General features: G+C 33.2%; 1 protein-coding gene across 1 annotated transcript; it reads left to right on the top strand.

Annotated features, from left to right (window-relative positions):
* Positions 1–749: 749 nt before the first annotated feature.
* LOC102809416 (E3 ubiquitin-protein ligase CHFR-like) lies at positions 750–22878 on the top strand. Its single transcript, XM_085491096.1, has 20 exons — positions 750–954; positions 2131–2230; positions 2753–2801; positions 6360–6423; positions 7845–7925; positions 8635–8702; positions 9813–9954; positions 10428–10605; positions 11495–11570; positions 11987–12065; positions 13889–13953; positions 14395–14513; positions 15030–15098; positions 15987–16405; positions 16752–16835; positions 17077–17147; positions 18081–18168; positions 19514–19636; positions 21982–22057; positions 22223–22878. The coding sequence occupies exons 1-20, from the start codon at positions 759–761 to the stop codon at positions 22257–22259; spliced, it is 2184 nt and encodes a 727-aa protein (XP_085347222.1). The 5' UTR covers positions 750–758; the 3' UTR covers positions 22260–22878.

Below are 22878 nucleotides of genomic sequence, written 5' to 3'. Positions count from 1 at the left end.
GGGAGAAAGAAAAAAAACTTTATCAGCTGTTATCACCCCAACAATAAAGAAAAATTGAAATATATTTTAAATAATAAAGATGAGAAACCAATAATACAAATAGCAAAATACATAGAGAACGGTTTCAAAACAAGAGAGGAAAAACTGAAAACATTATGGTTTATGGTTTATTGAAACACTTAAAATTCCTCAGAAGGAATTATAATGGTTACACTAACTGCTAAAACACATATATAAAACATACAAATATATAAAACATACAAACATACAATTATAGTCAGCTATCTCAAGATAAGGTCATGTACATGCAATAGTAATCTAAACATTCACCAACACAATTCAATTTACTTTACCATTATTTTTTTCTACTTTTATTTGCTAGTTGTTTTTTATTTATTTTTTTATTTTCCTGTGTGTATTTTTATTCTCACTTTAATTGTTTGTTTGTCTTTACTCACTTCTGTATTGCATTTTAATCAAAATCCTAATAGGGATACGAACGCAATAAAGATAATTATTATTATTACAAACATTTACCATAAAAAATTCTCACATTACATTTAAATCAAACATTTTCATATATCTTACGAGTGGTCTACTATTATTTCTGAGAACGAAGAGCAGACTTCATCATGGTACTCGTGTATTACGCCCTCAACATCACCAGTCAGTGCTTTGCTTGTAAATCAGTTGAGGGAAGAAACATGGTGCGAACTGACAAACTTGTTGAGGCATGTTTGTGAACTCTGACCCCGTCAATGTTGTCATTGGACAGTTTGCACCCTGAGTCATCACAACTTTACGCAAGGACTGTATATTTTACTAGTAAATTTAAAAGTAAATTGAAGATGTCGGTTAACGATGAAGCATGGGCACAACTTGTGTCGACGACGGAAGTAGATTCTTCTCCAATTATAATCGCAAGCGATGAATTCACTATCGGTAGAGCTCAAAGTAAGCGAAATCAGACTGTAGTACTACTGTTTTGTTTACGTGATGCTCGCAATATGTCACTCGAGTACGGTAATGATAGGGATGCCGGTAATACACCACTGAGACAGTAGCCGTGGCTTCGCGTCGTTTTGGGTCTGGATAGCCTTCGTCTGTCAGTGTACACGATAGCGTACGTGATAGTAAACTAATCAGTTGTATGTTACAACTTTAGAAATGTACATCATAAATGACCAGAATGTAAACATCCTGTCGAATACATCTTAGTGTGTGCATATGCGAGTATATCCTATATGGGGCATTCCTTGCAGCATGCCGCTAGCAATACAGATGTATTTTATGTCACAAGACCTCCAACACGAGATGTTCTACAATGGGGAATTTCAAGCTTTACCTCTTTAAAGGGGGGGGGGGGGGGACATGCGTCAGAAGGCCATAGCCTGTCGTTGCATTGACGCTGCAGTTCGGCGTCTTCTACACCGTTTGTGCTGGGACAGCGCTTCCGGTGACGACACAACGCTGTCGTTGTTTACAAACAAGCGTCTACCCATGAGCCTTTGTGTTTTTAGCATGTGTTGTTATCGTCGCTTGGGACTCAATTCACGCGCGTGCGCGAGTGACGACCCTCCCGCTTCAATCTTTTCAATGGCTGTTATATCTTAGCATGGAGCCATTATCATCCAAGCAAATTGGTTGGCATGGTTTCTAGAGAAAAAAAAACATTGGGAAATCAATCATAGTGTCAGTTATATGATTTTCATTCTGTCAATTCCAGCAGCTCGTTGTTGATTTATTTATTTATTACTTATTTGTTTACATTTTTGCATAGATATGACCATGTGTTATATTTAAAGGGCGCTAGCCGTCGTGTAGCGCATGCTCCAATTCCATGTATACAGAGAATGTATTTTACACGCGTTGTGTACATCGCTATGAGTCTCATATCGAACAAGACACAGCACAACAACCACCGCCCTTTAAACGTCAATGTGTTTGCTGAGATTACTCCACAAAAATGAACAGATACTTGCAATTTTTTTGAAATTACTGCTGTACCAATATAAGTATGTGTGGTAACTTTTTTTTTTTACTGCTGCTGTGAAAGTTGGCGTATAAAAAAAATGACCAAAACATCCAGATATTGTTTATTGATTATGGCATATAATTTTTTCCCCACAGTGTGTGAACTGTCAATCAATAATAATAAAATGGTATCGGGCAAACATTGTAAAATAATAAAAGATTCAAAAACAATGAAAACATGGTTACAAGATACGAGGTAATTTTTTAATATTATCAAATTATGATTATCATTATCCTTTGTATATTATCTGAATAATTACTGGTTCAAGGTCAAATGTTGTTCCCATTGTACTCTACCTCGATGTACGGTTTTATTGCCAAAATATGATCTTTGTTGTGTATTACTGTAAAATACTTTATTTTTGCTGAAGGGATGAATTCAGTGAAAATTAAATCCAGTGAATATACTTTTTTCCAATATTTTACATTCAGCTCATCAACAATAGTTGAAAATTTCAATTCAAATTAATTCCAGCTTAAATAAAGTATTTTACACTGAATTTGAAACTGCATCATTTCATGTACCGAAAACATACAACAATTCTGATCAACAGAAAAACATTGTTTTCAGCTCTGGCTGTCATTGTGGTATTTTTGACTGCTCACTGCATGTGTCCTTTATAAGTCACATGTAAAGCATTTTCTTTCATCAAAGTAGATCATATATCTGCTATTAATACAAAAGTTGATAATGCTGTATTTTTTACTTTCATTCTAGTACTAATGGAACTTTGATCAATATGAAGACCAAGGTCAATAAAGGACAGGTTAGTTAAATATCAGATAATTGTAGTGAAATGCAGGAAAAATCCTGAACCCTTTTAACATCAGGGGCTCACTAATAAGTAACTAGGTGCTGCAATAAAATTATTGGAATAAGCACATACATGTACTATATAAATGAAAAAAGAAACAGACTTAAAGGAAGTACAAAAAATATAACAAATAAAACTTAAAGAAAACAAAAAAAAAACGAATCTTTTAAACTTAAAGTAAATAATTCCTAAACACTGGTAGTATAAATCCTGAACAGTGGTTGTATAAATCCTAAACACTGGATGTATGAATCCTGAACACTGGATGTATGAATCCTGAACACTGGTTGTATAAATCCTAAACACTGGATGTATGAATCCTGAACACTGGATGTATAAATCCTTAACACTGGATGTATAAATCCTAAATACTGGTTGTATGAATCCTTAACACTGGTTGTATAAATCCTAAACACTGGTTGTGTAAATTCTAAACACTGGTTGTATAAATCCTGAACACTGGATGTATAAATCCTGAACACTGGTTGTATAAATCCTAAACACTGGTTGTATAAATCCTAAACACTGGATGTATAAATCCTAAACACTGGATGTATAAATCCTAAACACTGGATGTATGAATCCTAAACACTGGTTGTATAAATCCTTAACACTGGTTGTATAAATCCTGAACATTGGATGTATGAATCCTGAACACTGGATGTATAAATCCTGAACACTGGTTGTATAAATTCTGAACACTGGTTGTATAAATTCTAAACACTGGTTGTATAAATCCTGAACACTGGTTATATAAACCCTGAACACTGGTTGTATAAATCCTGAACACTGGATGTATGAATCCTGAATACTGGATGTAAAAATCCTGAACACTGGTTGTATACATTCTGAACACTGGTTGTATAAATCCTAAACACTGGTTGTATAAATCATTAACACTGGATGTATGAATCCTGAACACTGGTTGTATAAATCCTGAACACTGGTTGTATAAATCCTGAACACTGGATGTATGAATCCTGAACACTGGATGTATAAATCCTGAACACTGGTTGTATAAATCCTGAACACTGGTTGTATAAATCCTTAACACTGGTTGTATAAATCCTAAACACTGGATGTATAAATCCTAAACACTGGATGTATAAATCCTAAACACTGGATGTATGAATCCTAAACACTGGTTGTATAAATCCTTAACACTGGTTGTATAAATCCTGAACATTGGATGTATGAATCCTGAACACTGGATGTATAAATCCTGAACACTGGTTGTATAAATTCTGAACACTGGTTGTATAAATTCTAAACACTGGTTGTATAAATCCTGAACACTGGTTATATAATCCCTGAACACTGGTTGTATAAATCCTGAACACTGGATGTATGAATCCTGAATACTGGATGTAAAAATCCTGAACACTGGTTGTATACATTCTGAACACTGGTTGTATAAATCCTAAACACTGGTTGTATAAATCATTAACACTGGATGTATGAATCCTGAACACTGGTTGTATAAATCCTGAACACTGGTTGTATAAATCCTGAACACTGGATGTATGAATCCTGAACACTGGATGTATAAATCCTGAACACTGGTTGTATAAATCCTGAACACTGGTTGTATAAATCCTTAACTCTGGTTGTATAAATCCTGAACACTGGTTGTATAAATCCTAAACACTGGTTGTATAAATCCTGAACACTGGTTATATAAATCCTGAACACTGGTTGTATAAATCATGAACACTGGATGTATGAATCCTGAACACTGGTTTTATAAATCCTAAACACTGGTTGTATACATCCTGAACACTGGTAGTATAAATCCTAAACACTGGTTGTATAAATCCTAAACACTGGATGTATGAATCCTGAACACTGGTTGTATAAATCCTGAACACTGGATGTATAAATCCTAAACACTGGTAGTATAAATCCTGAACACTGGTTGTATAAATCCTGAACACTGGATGTATGAATCCTGAACACTGGATGTATGAATCCTGAACACTGGATGTATAAATCCTGAACACTGGTTGTATAAATCCTGAACACTGGTTGTATAAATCCTTAACACTGGTTGTATAAATTCTAAACACTGGTTGTATAAATCCTGAACACTGGTTGTATAAATCCTGAACACTGGTTGTATAAATCCTGAACACTGGTCGAATAAATCATGAGCACTGGTTGTGTAAATCCTGAACACTGGTTTTATAAATCCTGAACACTGGTTGTATACATCCTGAACACTGGTAGTATAAATCCTGAACACTGGTTGTATAAATCCTCAACACTGGATGTATGAATCCTGAACACTGGTTGTATAAATCCTGAACACTGGTTGTATAAATTCTGAACACTGGTTGTATAAATCCTGAACACGGGATGTATAAATCCTGAACACTGGATGTATAAATCCTGAACACTGGTTGTATAAATCCTGAACACTGGTTGTATAAATCATAAACACTGGATGTATAAATCCTAAACACTGGTAGTATAAATCCTGAACACTGGTTGTATAAATCCTGAACACTGGATGTATGAATCCTGAACACTGGATGTATAAATCCTGAACACTGGATGTATAAATCCTGAACACTGGTTGTATAAATCCTGAACACTGGTTGTATAAATCCTTAACACTGGTTGTATAAATCCTTAACACTGGTTGTATAAATTCTGAACACTGGTTGTATAAATCCTGAACACGGGATGTATAAATCCTGAACACTGGTTGTATAAATCCTGAACACTGGATGTATAAATCCTGAACACTGGTTGTATAAATCCTTAACACTGGTTGTATAAATTCTGAACACTGGTTGTATAAATCCTGAACACTGGTTGTATAAATCATAAACACTGGTTGTATAAATCCTGAACACTGGTCGAATAAATCATGAACACTGGTTGTATAAATCCTGAACACTGGTTGTATAAATCTAGTTGTTGTGAAATATGAACATGAAATGAAAATGAATGCCCATTTATTTTTGCATTTCTCTACATTAGTGGTCATGCACCTATCACTAGTACTGTAAACACAACAATTGGTCACTGGCTTTTAACTTTGCTATTTTCACTGATAACTGAAATCTGCTAAATTAAATCCATGTCAACATGTAAAATAACTATAGAATGCATTATTTCACTGAAAAGTCAGTGAATTAAAATCCAGTGAAGTGATTGAATTAAAAATTTCAATAGACTAAAATTAATTCTACTTCAATACCACTAGTCTTGTCTTAGTGACTGCATGTCACAATTGGTTGTCGAATATCAAAATTACCTCAAAATATTGTAATTTACGATACAGGTACTGTAAAATACTTTATTTTTGCTGGAACTAATTTTCGCTGAAAAGACATTTTGGGTGTTTTGTATGGAATTTATTTTCAGTGATTTTTGACGAGTTTAATGTAAAATATAGGAAAAAAGGTATATTCGCTGGATTTTATTTTTACATAGCAAAAATTAATTCCAAGCAAAAATAAAGTATTCTACAGTAATTTGTTTATTTTTGTCTAATTATTTTAGAAAGTTGAACTGAAACACGGTGACGAGATCCACATTGTATTCCGTAAAGACGCAACTGACAACAGTGAGTACCGTATTACTTATATGGTATTTCTCTTATCACTTCTCTCCAAGATTTAACCATACATGGTTACATTCAAAGTAGCATAACATTTCCATAATATTGTTATGTTTATATTTGTATGTGTGTTACCTTAAAATGTATACACCAACATATTCTTCAAGTTTGAACAACGCGTACTATGGTGTGTTGACTTAGAAACAAGTGAGAGCTTATTGTTTATTCCACCATTTTGAGCTACACCAAGTGCACTATTTTTCATATATCAGTCCATGGTGATCAGGTGATATATAACATCATTACAAAAATAAAATGTATTCTGACGCATTAAATAAAGTAGTCCCTCAAACATCACACATTTGTTTTCACAAATGCCAACAAATTTTCTAACTTGTGAACATTTCTAGCCATGAAAAATAAACTGTTTAAAATACACATGTGTACTGCTAACATTCAAATTCATATAAATAGACTACTACTGTAAAATACTTTATTTTTGCTGGAATTATTTTTCGCTGAAAAGACTTTTTTGGGTGTTTTGTATGGAATTTATTTTCAATGATTTTTGACGAGTTTAATGTAATATATAGGGAAAAGGGTATTTTTGCTGGATTTTATTTTCACTGGATTATTCCTTTAGCGAAAATAGCGAAAATTAATTTCAAGCGAAAATAAAGTATTTTACAGTAGTATATTGTATTTTATCTACATGTCTTTGACTTGTAGTGTATTTCCCCCACAAAAAAAAATTAGGTACTTATACAATAACAAAATAATGCTATACTGACATCAGCATATTACCACATTGACAACCATACCAATCAAAAACCATCCATGGCATTGCAGTACCAATAGGTGATTTTCCGTACAATTGCGAGATCTCGTGAGATGCATGAAAGACGCGCGTCGAACGTCTGCCGGAAAAATCGAACGATTTGATTTTGAACTAGAATTTCTTTATTTGGTAGCTTACATTGACCGGCCGATCTTCGACAGAGGAATATTGCTTCCGAATACCCTTACTTAATCGAAATTGCCTATCGTCAAATGTGGACAGCACATTATTAAGCATGGAAATGTCCCCGAAATACTTTCGCGTTTGTCGAATCCCACGCGATGTTTGACGCGACTACAACGCTATGACCTTTGTTTGTCCTGTTTTTACGTTCGATTTCACGCATAACGCGTGATTCTCGCAGTGAACGGAAAATGGTCTATTATGGATCAATGCAGTCTTACGTTTCCCTCGCATTTGACGTCACACTGGAATATCTATTTTTTTCTGCTTGGTTCTTTTAGTTCACATGTGTATACCAGTATGTTGCCATTTATACTGATAGTATGAAACACAATTTCTAGAAAATATTTCATCAGAAATTGTAGAGCTAAACAAAATAATAATACTTCAATATTTTTGTTTACAGATGTGGCATATTTATTTCAAGATCTAGCCGAGTTGGAGAAAGAGATGCTGGAAGAAACTCTAGAATATGACCAGTTATCAGGTAAAATATTTAGTACATGTATTAATGTTGTAAACTGCATTTTTACAATGTTATGGCATTGTTTTTGGGACTACTTTATTGTAGGTGTCAGAATACGTACTTTTATAATGGTGTTATATGTCACCTGATCACCCGAGTGTATTGATATGTAAAAAGTAGTGCCGTTGGTGTAACTGAAAATGGCAGAATAAACAAGAAGTTAAATTTGAAAGCTCTCTTAAATTTGAAAGTTTCTTTGATGTTTTGTGTGTCCCTGAGTCAAGGCATCACAGCCATACAAACTTCACAAAAATTGAACACAAAGGTCTGACTGAAGGTGTTGATTGGAATTTTGAGATGAATATTTTAAAATTATGTAAAGACTGAATAAAGGCATTAAAAATAAAGGTTAAAATTATATATATTAATAATATACATATAACATTCTTATACAAACCATCATCTTTCTGCCCAATTCCCACAGAGGAAAATTTTCATCTGAAACATTACTTGACAATTAAATAAAATGTTCAAAAAGCAAAATAAAACTGGAAATGGTAAAGTCTTGAGCCGACATGCATTTGATCTTTATCTTTCACTGCTAGCCTTAGTCATATTGCTTTGATATTTATGAATATTTTACTATTATTACTAATTTATGGATACTGGTAATATTAGAATTGGCAAAAAAAATGGAAAATTCTGAATTTTTCATGAATGTCTCTTTCAGATGATGTAACTCAAGAATACGAGAGCATAGAAATAGACAATGTTACTTCAAAGAGGCCCATCATACAGGTATAATATACATATACATGTATATGTGAATGCATGTTGCATTTTATTCAGATGAAATTGTTTGCAATAAATAATAAACCTGATTTAACTCTTGCCATGGTGTCATGGTTCTTAAACCATTACCAAATGCAGTTGAAAGCTTTTTGAGTTTTGAATCAAAAATTAAATCTGGAATGAATTGCTTTTTGATCACTGCTTCAAGTACATGCTGAACACACCTAGCCTAGAAAGTGTGCAATGTTCCATGTGCAAAGTTTGTTCCAACTGGGTCGTACGTAACATGAGTAAAACAGCTGTACTTTAAATTTGACAGGTCGAATCCTAAACGGGTAAACAGGAAACAACTCAAGAATCTGGTGTACATCTAAGAATAATACTAAAGGAAAATGCTTCATATTCAGAATATTCAGATTATGTAAATAGTCCATTATTGAACAGCGAATCCTGAGTGTGATTCAGTGACTTGATAGCCCCCCTAGGATGCTGAAAAAAATTGATTCTATCGAATATACAGAACTGCTTAATGATGTTTGACTACCAGATATTAGTAAACAACTTCTGACTCACAGATATATCTTGACTGTTTATTATATGACGCATAATACTTCACATGCCCAACAAATTTCACTGACAATTCAATGTTAAATAAACTTTTGTTCCTGAAGTGTAACGTTCAAACTTCTAACTTGAAAATACTTTTCACAAACAAAAAAAACACATAATTTTTCTCAACAATTTTGAGCAAGACCTGTTGCCAATAACCATTTGGTCCAAAATTGACCAAGAAATTATAGAAAAATGTATACAAATATGCAAAGTGTTACATCAAAATTGTTACTGGGCACTATAAAAAGTATCTGCATACTGTAAATTGAATAATATTCACTGAGTTTAAATTTCACTGATTTACCATTTCAGGCATATTCAGAGGGTTTTAAATTCATGGTTTAATTATTTAGATAATGTGTTCTATGCTCAATTTTACATATTCACTGGGTTTTAATTTAGCGCATTTTCCAGTCAGCGAAATAAGCAAAATTAAAACCCAGTGAATAATTAACCCTTTTTACAGTATTTAATATTTATTGCTTTTGATTTGATTTCTCACAGAGTGAGTCAAGCGTAGATGAACCTGTCACCAAGAAACCTAGACATGAGGCTGACGACAGTAAACCATCCGAATCACCCAAAGATTTGTCATTAAAGACAAAAATAGAAAAGTTGGATGACCCTAGTGGGACAGATAAGCAAAGTGAGGAAAACTGATTTAAAATGTCTGCTGCCCTCTCTTGGTATCAAATATAAAAACAAAAGTACACATGGAATTGTTGTTCATATACTAGTAATGTTATTATTCATACATAATATCCTATCCTAAATTTCCTATCCTACATGTAGTACCCCCTCATTGGCAGGATTCATAAATATTATAAAAAGTTTAAGAAGGTCCCATATTCTGTGCAAGTTTCATGTGCATGTCAGTCCCTGCCATTCCAGAATGCAATGGGCACTTGGAAAAACAAGGTTATCACCCTATTCAAATATGCAAAAATATGCTAATATCCAAGAATACCAGAATAAAAAAAATTAGATTTATATACAACTTATCAGTTATAGTAAGTAAGTTACTGACACATAGAAAGTAGATGTAAATATTAGTTTTTCTAGTTTTGTAACATTATCTAGGACTTTTATGATGATTGAAAAATTGTTTGTTTTTTTTAGAAATCGATGCAGAAGAAATTGAGAGAGCAAAAGATGTACCGGTAAAAGTAGATGAGAAAGAAAAAGATTCTCAGAACAGTGCTGTTTCTATGGCAACAGGGGATTCAGATGCTAGAGATCAGATGGAAGAAGTGCTTTTATGTGGGATTTGTCAAGATATATTACATGACTGTATAAGGTAATTTCTTGTTCTCTTTTCTTGTTTTTTTTCCCATACCTCTCCATGGTTTGTTGTGTTCTGCCACTTTCCATAGCATAACTGTACATTCATCCATATTTTTTACCCCCTCCTATCCTTATGTTTATCCATACTCACTGAGACTTGCAATTAGTCCTCTCTTTTTTCTAAAAATTTGTCTGATTTATTAATGGAATGGGATCAATACAAAATAATTGTGTCCGTTGGAAGTGTTCTCTGCCAATAGATCACTTATTAGTTTTTCATTTTCTAAAATTTATTTTTTTATATTCAAAAGAAAACAAACAGGAAACATGTCCACCAAATTTAATACCGGTCCGGAGTTCTGCCTAGCCAGACTTGAATTAATATTCATGAGTTAATTAATATTTATGAATTTTTATCACAATAGTTGTGATTTAGCTCTGAATAGTTTGACAAATTTATCTAGTTTGACAAAAGTGAAGAATGAATACACTTTTAAAAAAAAAATACATATCTTGAGATTTTGATCAGGGTATAGCCATGATCTCCACTGCCAGGCTGTTTTCGAGGGACACAAGTACCTTGTTTTTTCAGGTCACCTTGACTTTCGCTTTCACTCTGTTTTTATTTTACAATCTAATTGGATTAACTCAGACATCATTTGTTTTATAAAAAGACATATAAAAATGCAAGGTCTGTATGCAAATCTAATATTTACTGTATTCCTCGATAATATAACACTATCACAAGTTCCAATTTGTCATACCTTTCACTTGAAATATCCAAAGCAAACTGGCACATTGTAACTTTGATTTCAATATTGTGGCTATGACATTTTCACGATAGTTGATTGGTTACTGCTTTCATTTTTTTGATAGAGTAAAATTAATTTTTTTCTTTTTAGTTTACAGCCATGTATGCATTCCTTCTGTGCTGCTTGTTATTCACCGTGGATGACAAAATCCAAAGAATGTCCATCAGTAAGTCACTGTTACCATGACTACACATTCCTACACTCTTGCTGTCAGACAGTAAGAATATCAGCAATGTTGCTGTGAGACATGTTAAAGGGAGGGGGTCATCGGGCAGTGCATGTTCAAATTTCATGTAAATTCCCAAAACAATTGCAATGAACACTATGACATATTTACCATATTCACGGGAGAGCCTATGTACCAAATCATGTAAAATATGCGTGAATATTATTATTATTATTATTATTATTAAAATTACCATGTGACTGTTTTCTAACCAATCTAATCATTTCAAATTACCATGTGACTGTATTTTAACCAATCAGATATAATAATGATCATCAATTTCTCTACATTCAATACTTTATGTTTAGCACCTTGTGGTCATTGATCATTGTTGATTTACTGTTTTCACTGTGCAGTGTCGTAACAGGGTAATGAGGCTGAGTCGTAATCATATTGTAAATAACTTAGTAGAGGTCTATCTAAAAAAACATCCAGGTAAGTCCAGTTGTAATGGAGTAAAAAAGCTGATCTGTATTTGTGTAAAAATGTTTATTTGGCAAACTATTGATTAGGCTTAATTGCCATGTGACAGTATTTTAACCAATCAAATGAGTTGAAATTACCATGTGACAGGATTTTAACCAATCAGATGAGTTGAAATTGCCATGTGACAGTATTTTAACTCAACAGATGAGTTAAAATTGCCAAGCGACAGTATTTTAACCAATCAGATGAGTTACAATTGCCATGTGACAGTATTTTAACCAATCAGATGAGTTAAAATTACCATGTGACAGGATTTTAACCAATCAGATGAGTTAAAATTACCATGTGACAGGATTTTAACCAATCAGATGAGTTGAAATTACCATGTGACAGTATTTTAACTCAACAGATGAGTTAAAATTACCATGTGACAGTATTTTAACCAATCAGATGAGTTGAAATTACCATGTGACAGTATTTTAACCAATCAGATGAGTTAAAATTGCCATGTGACAGTATTTTAACCAATCAGATGAGTTGAAATTGCCATGTGACAGTATTTTAACTCAACAGATGAGTTAAAATTGCCATGTAACAGTATTTTAACCAATCAGATGAGTTAAAATTGCCATCTGACAGTATTTTAACCAATCAGATGAGTTAAAATTACCATGTGACAGCATTTTAACCAATCAGATGAGTTAAAATTGCCATGTGACAGTATTTTAACCAATCAGATGAGTTGAAATTGCCATGTGACAGTATTTTAACTCAACAGATGAGTTAAAATTGCCATGTGACAGTATTTTAACCAATCAGATGAGTTAAAATTACCATGTAAAGGGTCCTTGTTTTGGTGAACAAGGCCTCAAGTGGGATTGAAAATCTTGTCATAGATCAATTTTGGATTCACAAAATTATGGTATTTGTGTTTCAATGAGTTGTAGATTTGTGAGCGTGAGTAGCTGGAATATCTCTTCTTGTTTAGGTTTGCAAGCACATTGTTAAAGTATAACTGACTTGCAGTGGGTATGTTTCATACTACATATAAACTCCCCATAGATCAAAGTGTAAAAACTTGTAAAGCAGGACTACTGTGGAATACTTTATTTTCGCTGGAATTAATTTTTGCTGAAAAGGCTTTTTGGGCGTTTTGTATGGAACTTATTTTCACTGATTTTTGATGAGTTTAATGTGAAATATAGGGAAAAAAGTATATTCGCTGGATTTTATTTTCACGAAATCATCCCTTCAGCGAAAATAGCGAAAATAAATTCTAAGCGAAAATAAAGTATTCTACAGTATTTTACACATTGAACCAATGAATCATGTATACAAAATTTTACAAAATTGAAAAGAGTGATTTGTCTAGTTTTGAAATTCAATAGAAAACAGCATACTCACAGGGGTTGAAATTCCCAAAAAAATGAAGACGATTCAACTACACTGGTATTGGCAGTATTAGAAAAGTTAATCTAGCTGACGACTCACTTTAAATATAATATATGTCTGCTATTTAAAAAGCAGCTGGTTTTTGCTATAACACAAGCAATGCCATTCCTTTCAAAAGCTTGTTTTCAAAATAGAGGGGATGACGTTCATGTATGTGTACCTGACCCTGTGCCTTGGTACAAATTGTAATTGTGGTGTGAAACCTATATGAGGTCTAAGCCTTTTTGTTTATAGTCTGTAGAACCACGGTAACCGTGGTAGAACACAAATCATGCATGAATCTGATGTTTCCTATCAACTGCACCCGATGAGAATTAAATTCTCAAATCAATTTTAAGAACACTTAATCTATTTTTTGTTGTCTCAATCATTGTTTTCAGAAAAGAGGAGAAGTGATGAAGAAATTCAAGAACTGAAAAAAATGAATAAAATCACTGATGACATGGTTAGTTTTTCCTTCTTGCACTTAGTGCCACAATTGTTCTGCCCAGATTTGATGCAGCATTTTGACAATTTTTGTGTATTTTTTTTTAATTTTTTGCATTTGCATTGAGCTGAATGTACATTATTTCCTATTGGTTACTGGTCTTCATCAAAATTTTTGGAAATGTGATAACAAGTTGACTTTCACCCTCAAAGATTTTAAAGCTAAGTTAGTTTTGTACTCATTGTATACAATAGAAAGATATTTATTTTTTGAACACAAAATCATTGATATAAGAAGCTACAAATCACTGCTTTGAAATGATTGTTGAACTCAGAAAGTATTTTGTAACAATATTGAGATGAGTGCTTACTACGAGTTAAATATTTGAAATTTGTGTGGGCATTGTTGTCGGTGGATTAAAAATGTGCCATTAAAAATGTCTAATTAACTGTATTTTAGCTTCAACCAAAAGTGCGTCGTCGTTATGATGATTATGACAACAGTGATGATGATGATGATGAAGAAGACGAAGAAGATGATGATGATGATGCTAATAATTTGGATGATTCACTTGATATGTAAGTTAATGAAAGCTGATCTATTTGAGGTCAAATTTACTGATTTAACTTGTTGTCAGATTTGCTGTGTCATATTTTGTCTCACTTCAGTAAATCAAAGGCTTATAAGATTGTGCAACTTTTATAACCATATATGGTGACATGCAATGAATATCCATCCTGTCATTTGAACTAGTACTGACCAAATGGGTTACAGAATGCCATGGATGCTTGTCTGTAACCATGGGAACATTTGATTGTGAAAAAGAGGATTGAGTGAAGTTATCACCTTGCTTAAAGAGTCAAAAAACATGCAATACAAACACTGTAAATGTGCACTAAAAAAACATCCTGTGACAAAGTCAGTACATTGAGTAGATTCAGCAATGTGTGTTTATCTTGAGAATTCAAATTTGATATTCATTAAATTTGACACCAGCTGCATATTATTTTGTATTTTGATAAAATATAAAACATATGGTCAAGAAAAGTCTGACATATTTTTTTTTTTTTTTTGTCTTTTTATATTTTTTGCAGTCCATACCAAGGATTAGGCGCAAGGTTGATAAATGCCGTTGGTGGAGTGTTTGGACTCGGTGTAGCAAGGTACGTAATTGTATTACCTATGTCCATTATGGGATGTCGCAATGACCAATACTTTGAATAGAATCATTGATGTTTCAACACAAAAAGAAACCATCAAGTTTTGATTTCTCTGGTTTTACATTACTGAGAGCGTATGTGTGCCAGCGACACTGTGCGAATCGATTTGACGTGTCAGTTAGGTACGTGTACAAACAATATTCTAGATACAAGTTGACAAGCAGATACTGTATTTACTCTATTAATAGCGCATGCACTTTCATAAATGATAGTGGTGTGTCTGTTGTCAAAATAAATCAATGATTCAGCATTGAATAAATGCAAGTTTTGTTTTATGTGTGCTTTTTGCCTTGCCCGTAACATCAAAGATGGAAAGGAAAGGTATATTATATAACAAAGAGCAAGGTCACCAGAGTTCAACTATGTTGTCTGAGATGGATTTCTAACTGAATAATTACAATATGAAGTAGAGGCTGTATTTCCTTCAGGTCAACATATTTAGTTGTATGCTAAATTTCAACTGGAATGGTATCTACTTGTCTTTGGTGGGAACACTAAAATTTCGACCACTTTTAAATAATTGCTTTTGAAAAACGATGGGCTTTTTAGAATACAAAATAACGATAAATTTCCGGCCAGTTGAATTTTTTTAGAATAAAAATTCAACAAATATAAAAGTTGGGTTATATACAGTTTCAGAAATAGAATAGTTATAGAAAGTCATGTCTTTAAACAAATTGTTTTAATAAAAATAAGTGAGCAATTTCTGGTGAGATCAACATTTTGGAGGTCAATAAATTACAAAAATTCAACAAATAATTGGTGGCTGAATTTTTAGAGTGGGTGAAATTTTGGAGTGTTCACGGTAAAGGTTATTCTATTTTTTTTCAGGCCTCCACCTACCATTTGTAGACAGTGCCCAGGGTGTGTAACTACGGACGCAACAACAACTGTTACTACTACTGCTACCACTATTGCACTTGCAGAAACTGCAGCTGTTGTAGTAACAAACACACCTGGTGTTACTGCAACTGCAAGTTCAACTACTGATAGTAAGAACCAGCCGTCCACATCAACTGGCATGGCACCGGATGATCCAAAACCATCCACTTCTACCGATGATGCAGGGACCACTGTACCAGCAGGGACCACCCGGACTACTCCAGATGGGGAAGTGATTCCGATGGTGGAACCGCCACCGTTCACTTGTGACGTTGGACAAGTTCATTTGATGTGTTTATGTTGTAAACAGCCTATGCCAGATAGAAGAACGGCTGCAGTCACAGATCCTACGATACCTACACAGCAATGTACGTTTATGCTCATGTTCGAATATTTTTGAATGTTTTTGATTACCTTAGGGTTTGTTTGCAGAACTCTCAATGCCTGTTGTGCAGATTGTGATTTTATATTGTGTAGCACATTATATTGTAGAAAAAAATGCCACAATTTTCTCTGACTTTTCTTTGATTTGGGATAATAATCTCCAAGCATGTACCATGAAAATGTTATTAATAGTTCCACCAATTTTTATGAAATGCTTACTTAGTTCTTATTGTTTAAAGTTCACAAAAAAAAACACTGTAGCACACTGCAATGAAAAATATTTTTTATGATTGCAAGACTGGTAGTCTAAGAACAATATTTTCTTTTCAGGTGATATTTGTTTCCGTGGTTACTGTCACATGTATTGGGGATGTAAAAGAGTGGATTGCTATGGGTGTTTGAATTATTTCAGAGGTAGGAAAACAACACCGCATGTTCCGGTTTCATGACATTCTAGAGGCTAATGCAGTACTGATACGTTTATTTCTTGTATATTGGTTGTCAATGGAAAATGAACTACGGTATATATACTATTGAACTGGAGGAAATAAATAAACAAACGTTTCAACCAATTCACTTTGCAGACTTACCAGTACCTGAAGGACAATATTAGTTTAAATTAACTGATCACTAAACTCTATCAAATTTTTTCTAGATTTTACTTTTGGAAAAAAGTGTCTTATAAGTATTATTAATGAAAATCATTATGAATCTGATATATTTAAGGTAAGATGACTTCTATTTGTTTTTTTTAGTACAAAGACAAATTATAATAGAAAAATGTCAATATTGGATTCTTTGAAAATTTGACAAGTTGGGAACCATTTTGGTAAAAACAAAATTCAAAATGGCTAAATGTTTTCAATCATTTCTCTGACATGCCTTGATCAATTTCATTCAACTTGTGCTGGGTTGTATAGTGATGCAAATATAATTTTGTGTTTTGATTAGAGTAGATGCAAACAAGATTTGTGCAGGTAACTTGCAACTTTCCTGGGAAAGTCTTAAATTATCAATGTTCCAATAACTCTATGAAATTCCCTCAGACGATTGAAGTGATCGCAAATAAGATTCATACAGATATTGTACAACTTCCTTTGTATAGTCACAACAATGTTGCAATATGAAAACAGTAAACTTCACCATAGTATGTACCTAAACAAAAATCAAGTGGTGTAAGGTGGAAGTGAGATTGTTACAAAATGTAGCAAATTGTTTATATAATATCAGATCATTTGATATCGCCAAAACGAAAGTCCCTCGCTTTATTGCAATGTTCATAAGGACTTTCCTAGAGAATTTGCTAACTCCACTGTAAAACAAGGCTCATTGTCCTTATCTAACACTCTTTCAATGATAGCGTATAATCTCAAATATCAAATATGTCATTATTGTGGGAACACATGAAATGTAGAGATAACCATGACGTTCAATTACTTCTCCATGTGAAATCACCCTCTTGATTTAGAAGAATCATTCTTGCTTGTCTACATAAATTTACTCGAAAAAAAAAAATGACTTTTCATATTGCCTAATGCATTCAGAATAATTGCAGCCTGGATGTCAGCTCATAATCCATGCAACCAAAAGAAAAAAAAAAAAAATTTGTCTTGAACCCTAACCTGTATATTTGACCTCTGACCTTTTATGTATTGACAGAATTATATGAATGAGAATAATATCACTGTGAAAGATCTTTTAAAGCAGTGTTTGGTGAAGTTGGATTCCGGAGAGTATGTCTGCCCTGGTAAGAATAGATACATGTAGAAATTGAATTCACTGGGTTTAGTTTCAGACAAGGTTTTAAATTTCCTGGAATGTGAATTTAAACAATATGTTCTATGTTTAAAGCGGGAGGCTCGTCACCTGCGCACGCGCGGGAATTGAGTCCCAAGCGATGATAACAACACACGCTAAAAACGCAAAGGTTCATGTGTAGACGCTTGTTTATAAACAATGACACGCTATGGCCATCTGACGCATGCATGCACAGGTGACGACTCCCCCGCTTTAACTTTACATAATCTGTGAGCTTTAAAGCGAAAATAAAATCCAACTATCGGTAATAATTAAAGCAGATGCGAAAATAAACTGATCAGGAAAACTGCTATCTTCTTTGCTCATTGTTTTTTGAAAATTAAGAACACCCGTTTGCTTATCTATGTCTCACTGTATTGACAAGGATTCTTGCATTTGAAAATGAAATTGTATACTTGTGATGATAATAATAATTCACTGTGTTCGAAGGTAAAATACTGGTAGGAAATTTAATGTTTTAACGTTTTCATGGTAATTGCTCAAAATCTAACTTAAATTTCAATCCAAATCCATAAATCCTATTTAAAAAAGATTTCATCCACTGTCGGTGTTTAAATGCCTTCTAGTTTACGCGTATCCTCCATAAAATTATTACACTGTATGTTTAAGGGACGACGTCAAAAGATCGATGTCGGATAAAAAACTTAATTCCTTTAGTTTTTTTCCAAACCCCCCTACCCCCCACTGAAACTTAATTGATAAATATTGGTCATGGCGTCAGACTACATTTACCATTAAATACAAATTGATAATCGGACAGTAGTATTGCATAGACGTTGGTTGTCGGGTGGGTGTAAAAAGATTTTACAAATGCACCTCATTTGACGCACAGATTTACACTCGAACCAAACCATTTTTCTGTTTTTTTTCCCTTTTCGGTTATTTCTGTCCATGATTGGATAGAATAAAAACGAACTACAAATACTCCGAGATTTTTTTGACTTCAATAAAAAATAAAATCGTTTTTGTAGGATGGAAACTTTTTGAGGTTAAAACCCCCCCCACCCCCAAACTAAAGGAAATAAGTTTTTTATCCGACATCGATCTTTTGACGTTGTCCCTAAAAGCATTGGCTTTTTGGGATTGGAAATGCCAAAGTCAAAACGAACACAGTGGCAATGTTCCTAGAAATATTGCAATGGAAACTGATAGAAAGATAGCTGTTTTCTCGATTCTCATATTTTGGCGCTTGCTGTTAGTCGTATACTGTAACATTACTTTTTAAAGTTATGTAAATATCATTGAAATGTGCGTTATATATTGTTATTCAATAGATGCTCATAGCTTTCTGGGCAGGAAAGGTTCCGATGTCAGAATCTGTTACCCCTGTGCCATTCGTAATTTTAAAGAGTTGGCGTACCAGTATAGAAGAGACATTGCATTTAAAGATCTACCAAGTAAGGAACTGGGATATATACTGATCTGCTTGTAGTTTCTTATTACCTTGCCCGTACCATCAAAGATGGAAGGGAAAGGTATATTAAGGGGAAAATTTTGTCCGGCGTTGTCGTCGTTGTTGTTGTCGTCGTCGTTAATAATTGTTATTGTGTGCATAATAACTTTACTAATTCTATTCCAAACTTTATCAAACTTGGTCACTTTATTCATCAGTATAAAGTCTTCCCTGAGTTTGAACAACAGATGTCCTGTATGAAAATATCATGCAAAAATTGAGAAAATCTGATAAAATATTTTGACTGTTTCTACTTGACTGATCACTGGTGATACACATCAAAAGTCACTGATCTCAGTGGGAATATACATTGTTGTATGTGTTCAATGAAGCAAATGATTTATCTTGTAATAATATCCTTGGTAATGTATCTCAGAATCCCATACTGGGTTTCAAAACCAACTCATGGAGAGATTGCACAGTCTGATACACATTTGCAAACCTACCAATAAAATCTTTACAGAAAACAAGATGTCAGAAAATCAATATAAGCACTCCTATGAACTGGGTGCCTAACTTTGATCAAGATCTGAAGTTAATAGAAAATCTGTTTAGTTCAAAGTTATCAAATCAAAAACAATACATAAAAAATACATTAAAAGCAAAACATTTCATCCACATTTTAAAAAGAAAATTATTCTAAAATATATGTATTCTGTATTTGACAAACAGTTCATTCGACAAATGAAAACTCACAGGAATATGTTTCAGCTATTAGAACAGAATGATAGAGTTTTTATAATACTAGTTTAAAAACGCACTTCAAAGATTGCAGTGTTTGAAGATGTAGATTCTCAGGAGGCAACAGTACTGTTGACTTCTCCCTCCACTGGACACCAACTATTTAAGTTGATTTGCATACAAAGCAGAGCTTTCAACATGATAGCTATTCATAAAGGGTGTTTTTTTTTTACTTTTCATATAATACAGTAGTCACACAATGAGGCAGTTCATATTTGTCTCAGTGAATCATTAATTTTTGACAGACACCTGTACAAAATACTTGGACTAAAGCCAGCTAAATTTTTCTGATATCTTGCATGTTTTATGAATCTATTCACATCTAAATGCAGCACTTTTTTTTTGCAATGAGACATTTGTTTTTATTCTAAAATATCTGAATTACTTTGAATAAAGCTGGAAATTATGTTCCTTAAAATAATTAAACAAATAAGGCATGTTTTTGTAAGATATTTACATCTTTTAAGGACATTCGGTAGACTGGTTCCCCACTGTTGGTTCAACCCCAAAACTTGTTTGTATTCAAAATTAATTATGACAATGCATATTTATATTGAAACAAACTATGATAAAGGGAATTGTATTATATAACAAAGGGCAAGGTCACCAGAGTTCAACTATGTTTTTGCAAAATACTAGTCAGCTTATTGCCATTCTAGAAATTGGTGTGGAATAGGGGTGCATAGTTAGATAAACACCTCAATTTTTTGGTGAATACAGGCTTTAAAGTCAAGTAGGACATCAAGGCAATTGAATTTTGAATTTTAAATCCCGTAATTAATTTTGAACTTATTTATTATTTTATTGATGTTTCAAACCTCAAATGTGCCAAAACTTGACACACAAAAATCTTAGCAATATATAGATCCTAATTTACCCTAACTCAAATCATAATTTGTCGCCGAAACCTGTATAATCATAACATATTGCACTTGTGTCTTGCATAATTACTTTGTATACACAGATATCAATCAGCGTAAACCAAGGAAAGCAACACAGTTATGATTTCTAAAAAGGATTATGTTGTGTTTTAGCTGTATCTTGTGACAATTCCACAGGATAAGATTCCCCTCTTTGGAAGCTCATGCTACTGTAAAATACTTTATTTTCACTTGGAATTAATTTTCGCTATTTGCTGAAGGAATGATTCAGTGAAAATTAAATCCAGCGAATATACCTCATGTCCTATATTTTACATTCAACTCTCCAGAAATCTATGAAAATAAATTCCATACAAAACACCTAAAAAGTCTTTTTAGTGAAAATTAATTCCAGTTAAAATAAAGTATCTTGCAGTATTTAGTGTTTTATCAGTCGGGAAGGGTCTTACCTACTTCATCTTCCATTTTTATTCACTGATATTACCGCTGAGCACAATGTATATCCAAGTGATGTTCTTATTTTTAAATTTATCCATGCGATTGTGATATGAATCCAAGCTCCCGGTTTATAATTGGTTAATATGTGCACTTTGACCTTTGACTGTACAAGTTGATCAGCAGACAAATGTACTCTTATTACAAGTCAATTTTTTTTCAATCTTTACAGCGTCAGTAACCTCCAGGCCAAACTGCTACTGGGGTAAAAACTGTCGGACGCAGAGAAGCCGACCCCACCACGCAGCGTAAGTATACATATTAAAAACACTCACATTTCCCTGATAGGTTTGATTTCTATTTTATTAAAAATAGAATTGCCTGGTAACAAGTTTATTTTTTTGTAAAATACAAACTACAAATTGATGTTACACCAGAATATTACTTTGAAATGATTTCTTCTTTTTTTCCAGACGCTTCAATCATATATGTGACCAGAGTAGGAAGTAACGGAAGACAAATTTAATATAATTTGAAATGTATATTATATTTTTTGTACTGATTTTTTTTTTTTTATCATCAGAACATGAAGAAGTTTTTTTCAAAACATTTATAGGGTACATTCATTTTGGATTAGCCGTGGGTTTATAGCTCTTCTTCTTTAGTCTTTGTGATGGTGGCATAGCTATTTCTGATACATTTGGTGTCCTTATATTTGTTTTTAGTTATTAGGATTTTATTCACACAGAAAAGCTATGGATACACAAAACGGTATCGCAAATAAAAGTTGACAAAAGCAGAATATTTTGTCACATCACACCATCCTAGTTATCATCAATCAATAATACCGGTAATAACAAAAATGCTATGATTAAGAAAAAGACACAAGAGCGCTATAATGTTTCTATAGCCATCAAGAACAACTTCTTCGGATTTGAATGTAACAAAAGGGTTTTCTGGGGTGAATTTGTAATTGTGACCCTTTTGGGACTACTTTATTGTATGCGTCAGAATACATACTTTTGTAATGGTGTATGTCACCTGATCACCCAAGTGTATTGATATGTAAAAAGTAGTGCTGTTAACTGGTGTAACTGAAAATGGCGGAATAAACAAGTTAAACTTGAAA

This window comes from Saccoglossus kowalevskii, chromosome 16 (genome assembly GCF_978046115.1).
Source record: "Saccoglossus kowalevskii chromosome 16, keSacKowa6.1, whole genome shotgun sequence".
In the NCBI taxonomy this organism is placed as follows: Eukaryota; Metazoa; Hemichordata; class Enteropneusta; family Harrimaniidae; genus Saccoglossus; species Saccoglossus kowalevskii.
The sequence above is the reverse complement of the archived record's forward strand: the minus strand, read 5'-3'. Positions and strand labels throughout refer to the sequence as shown.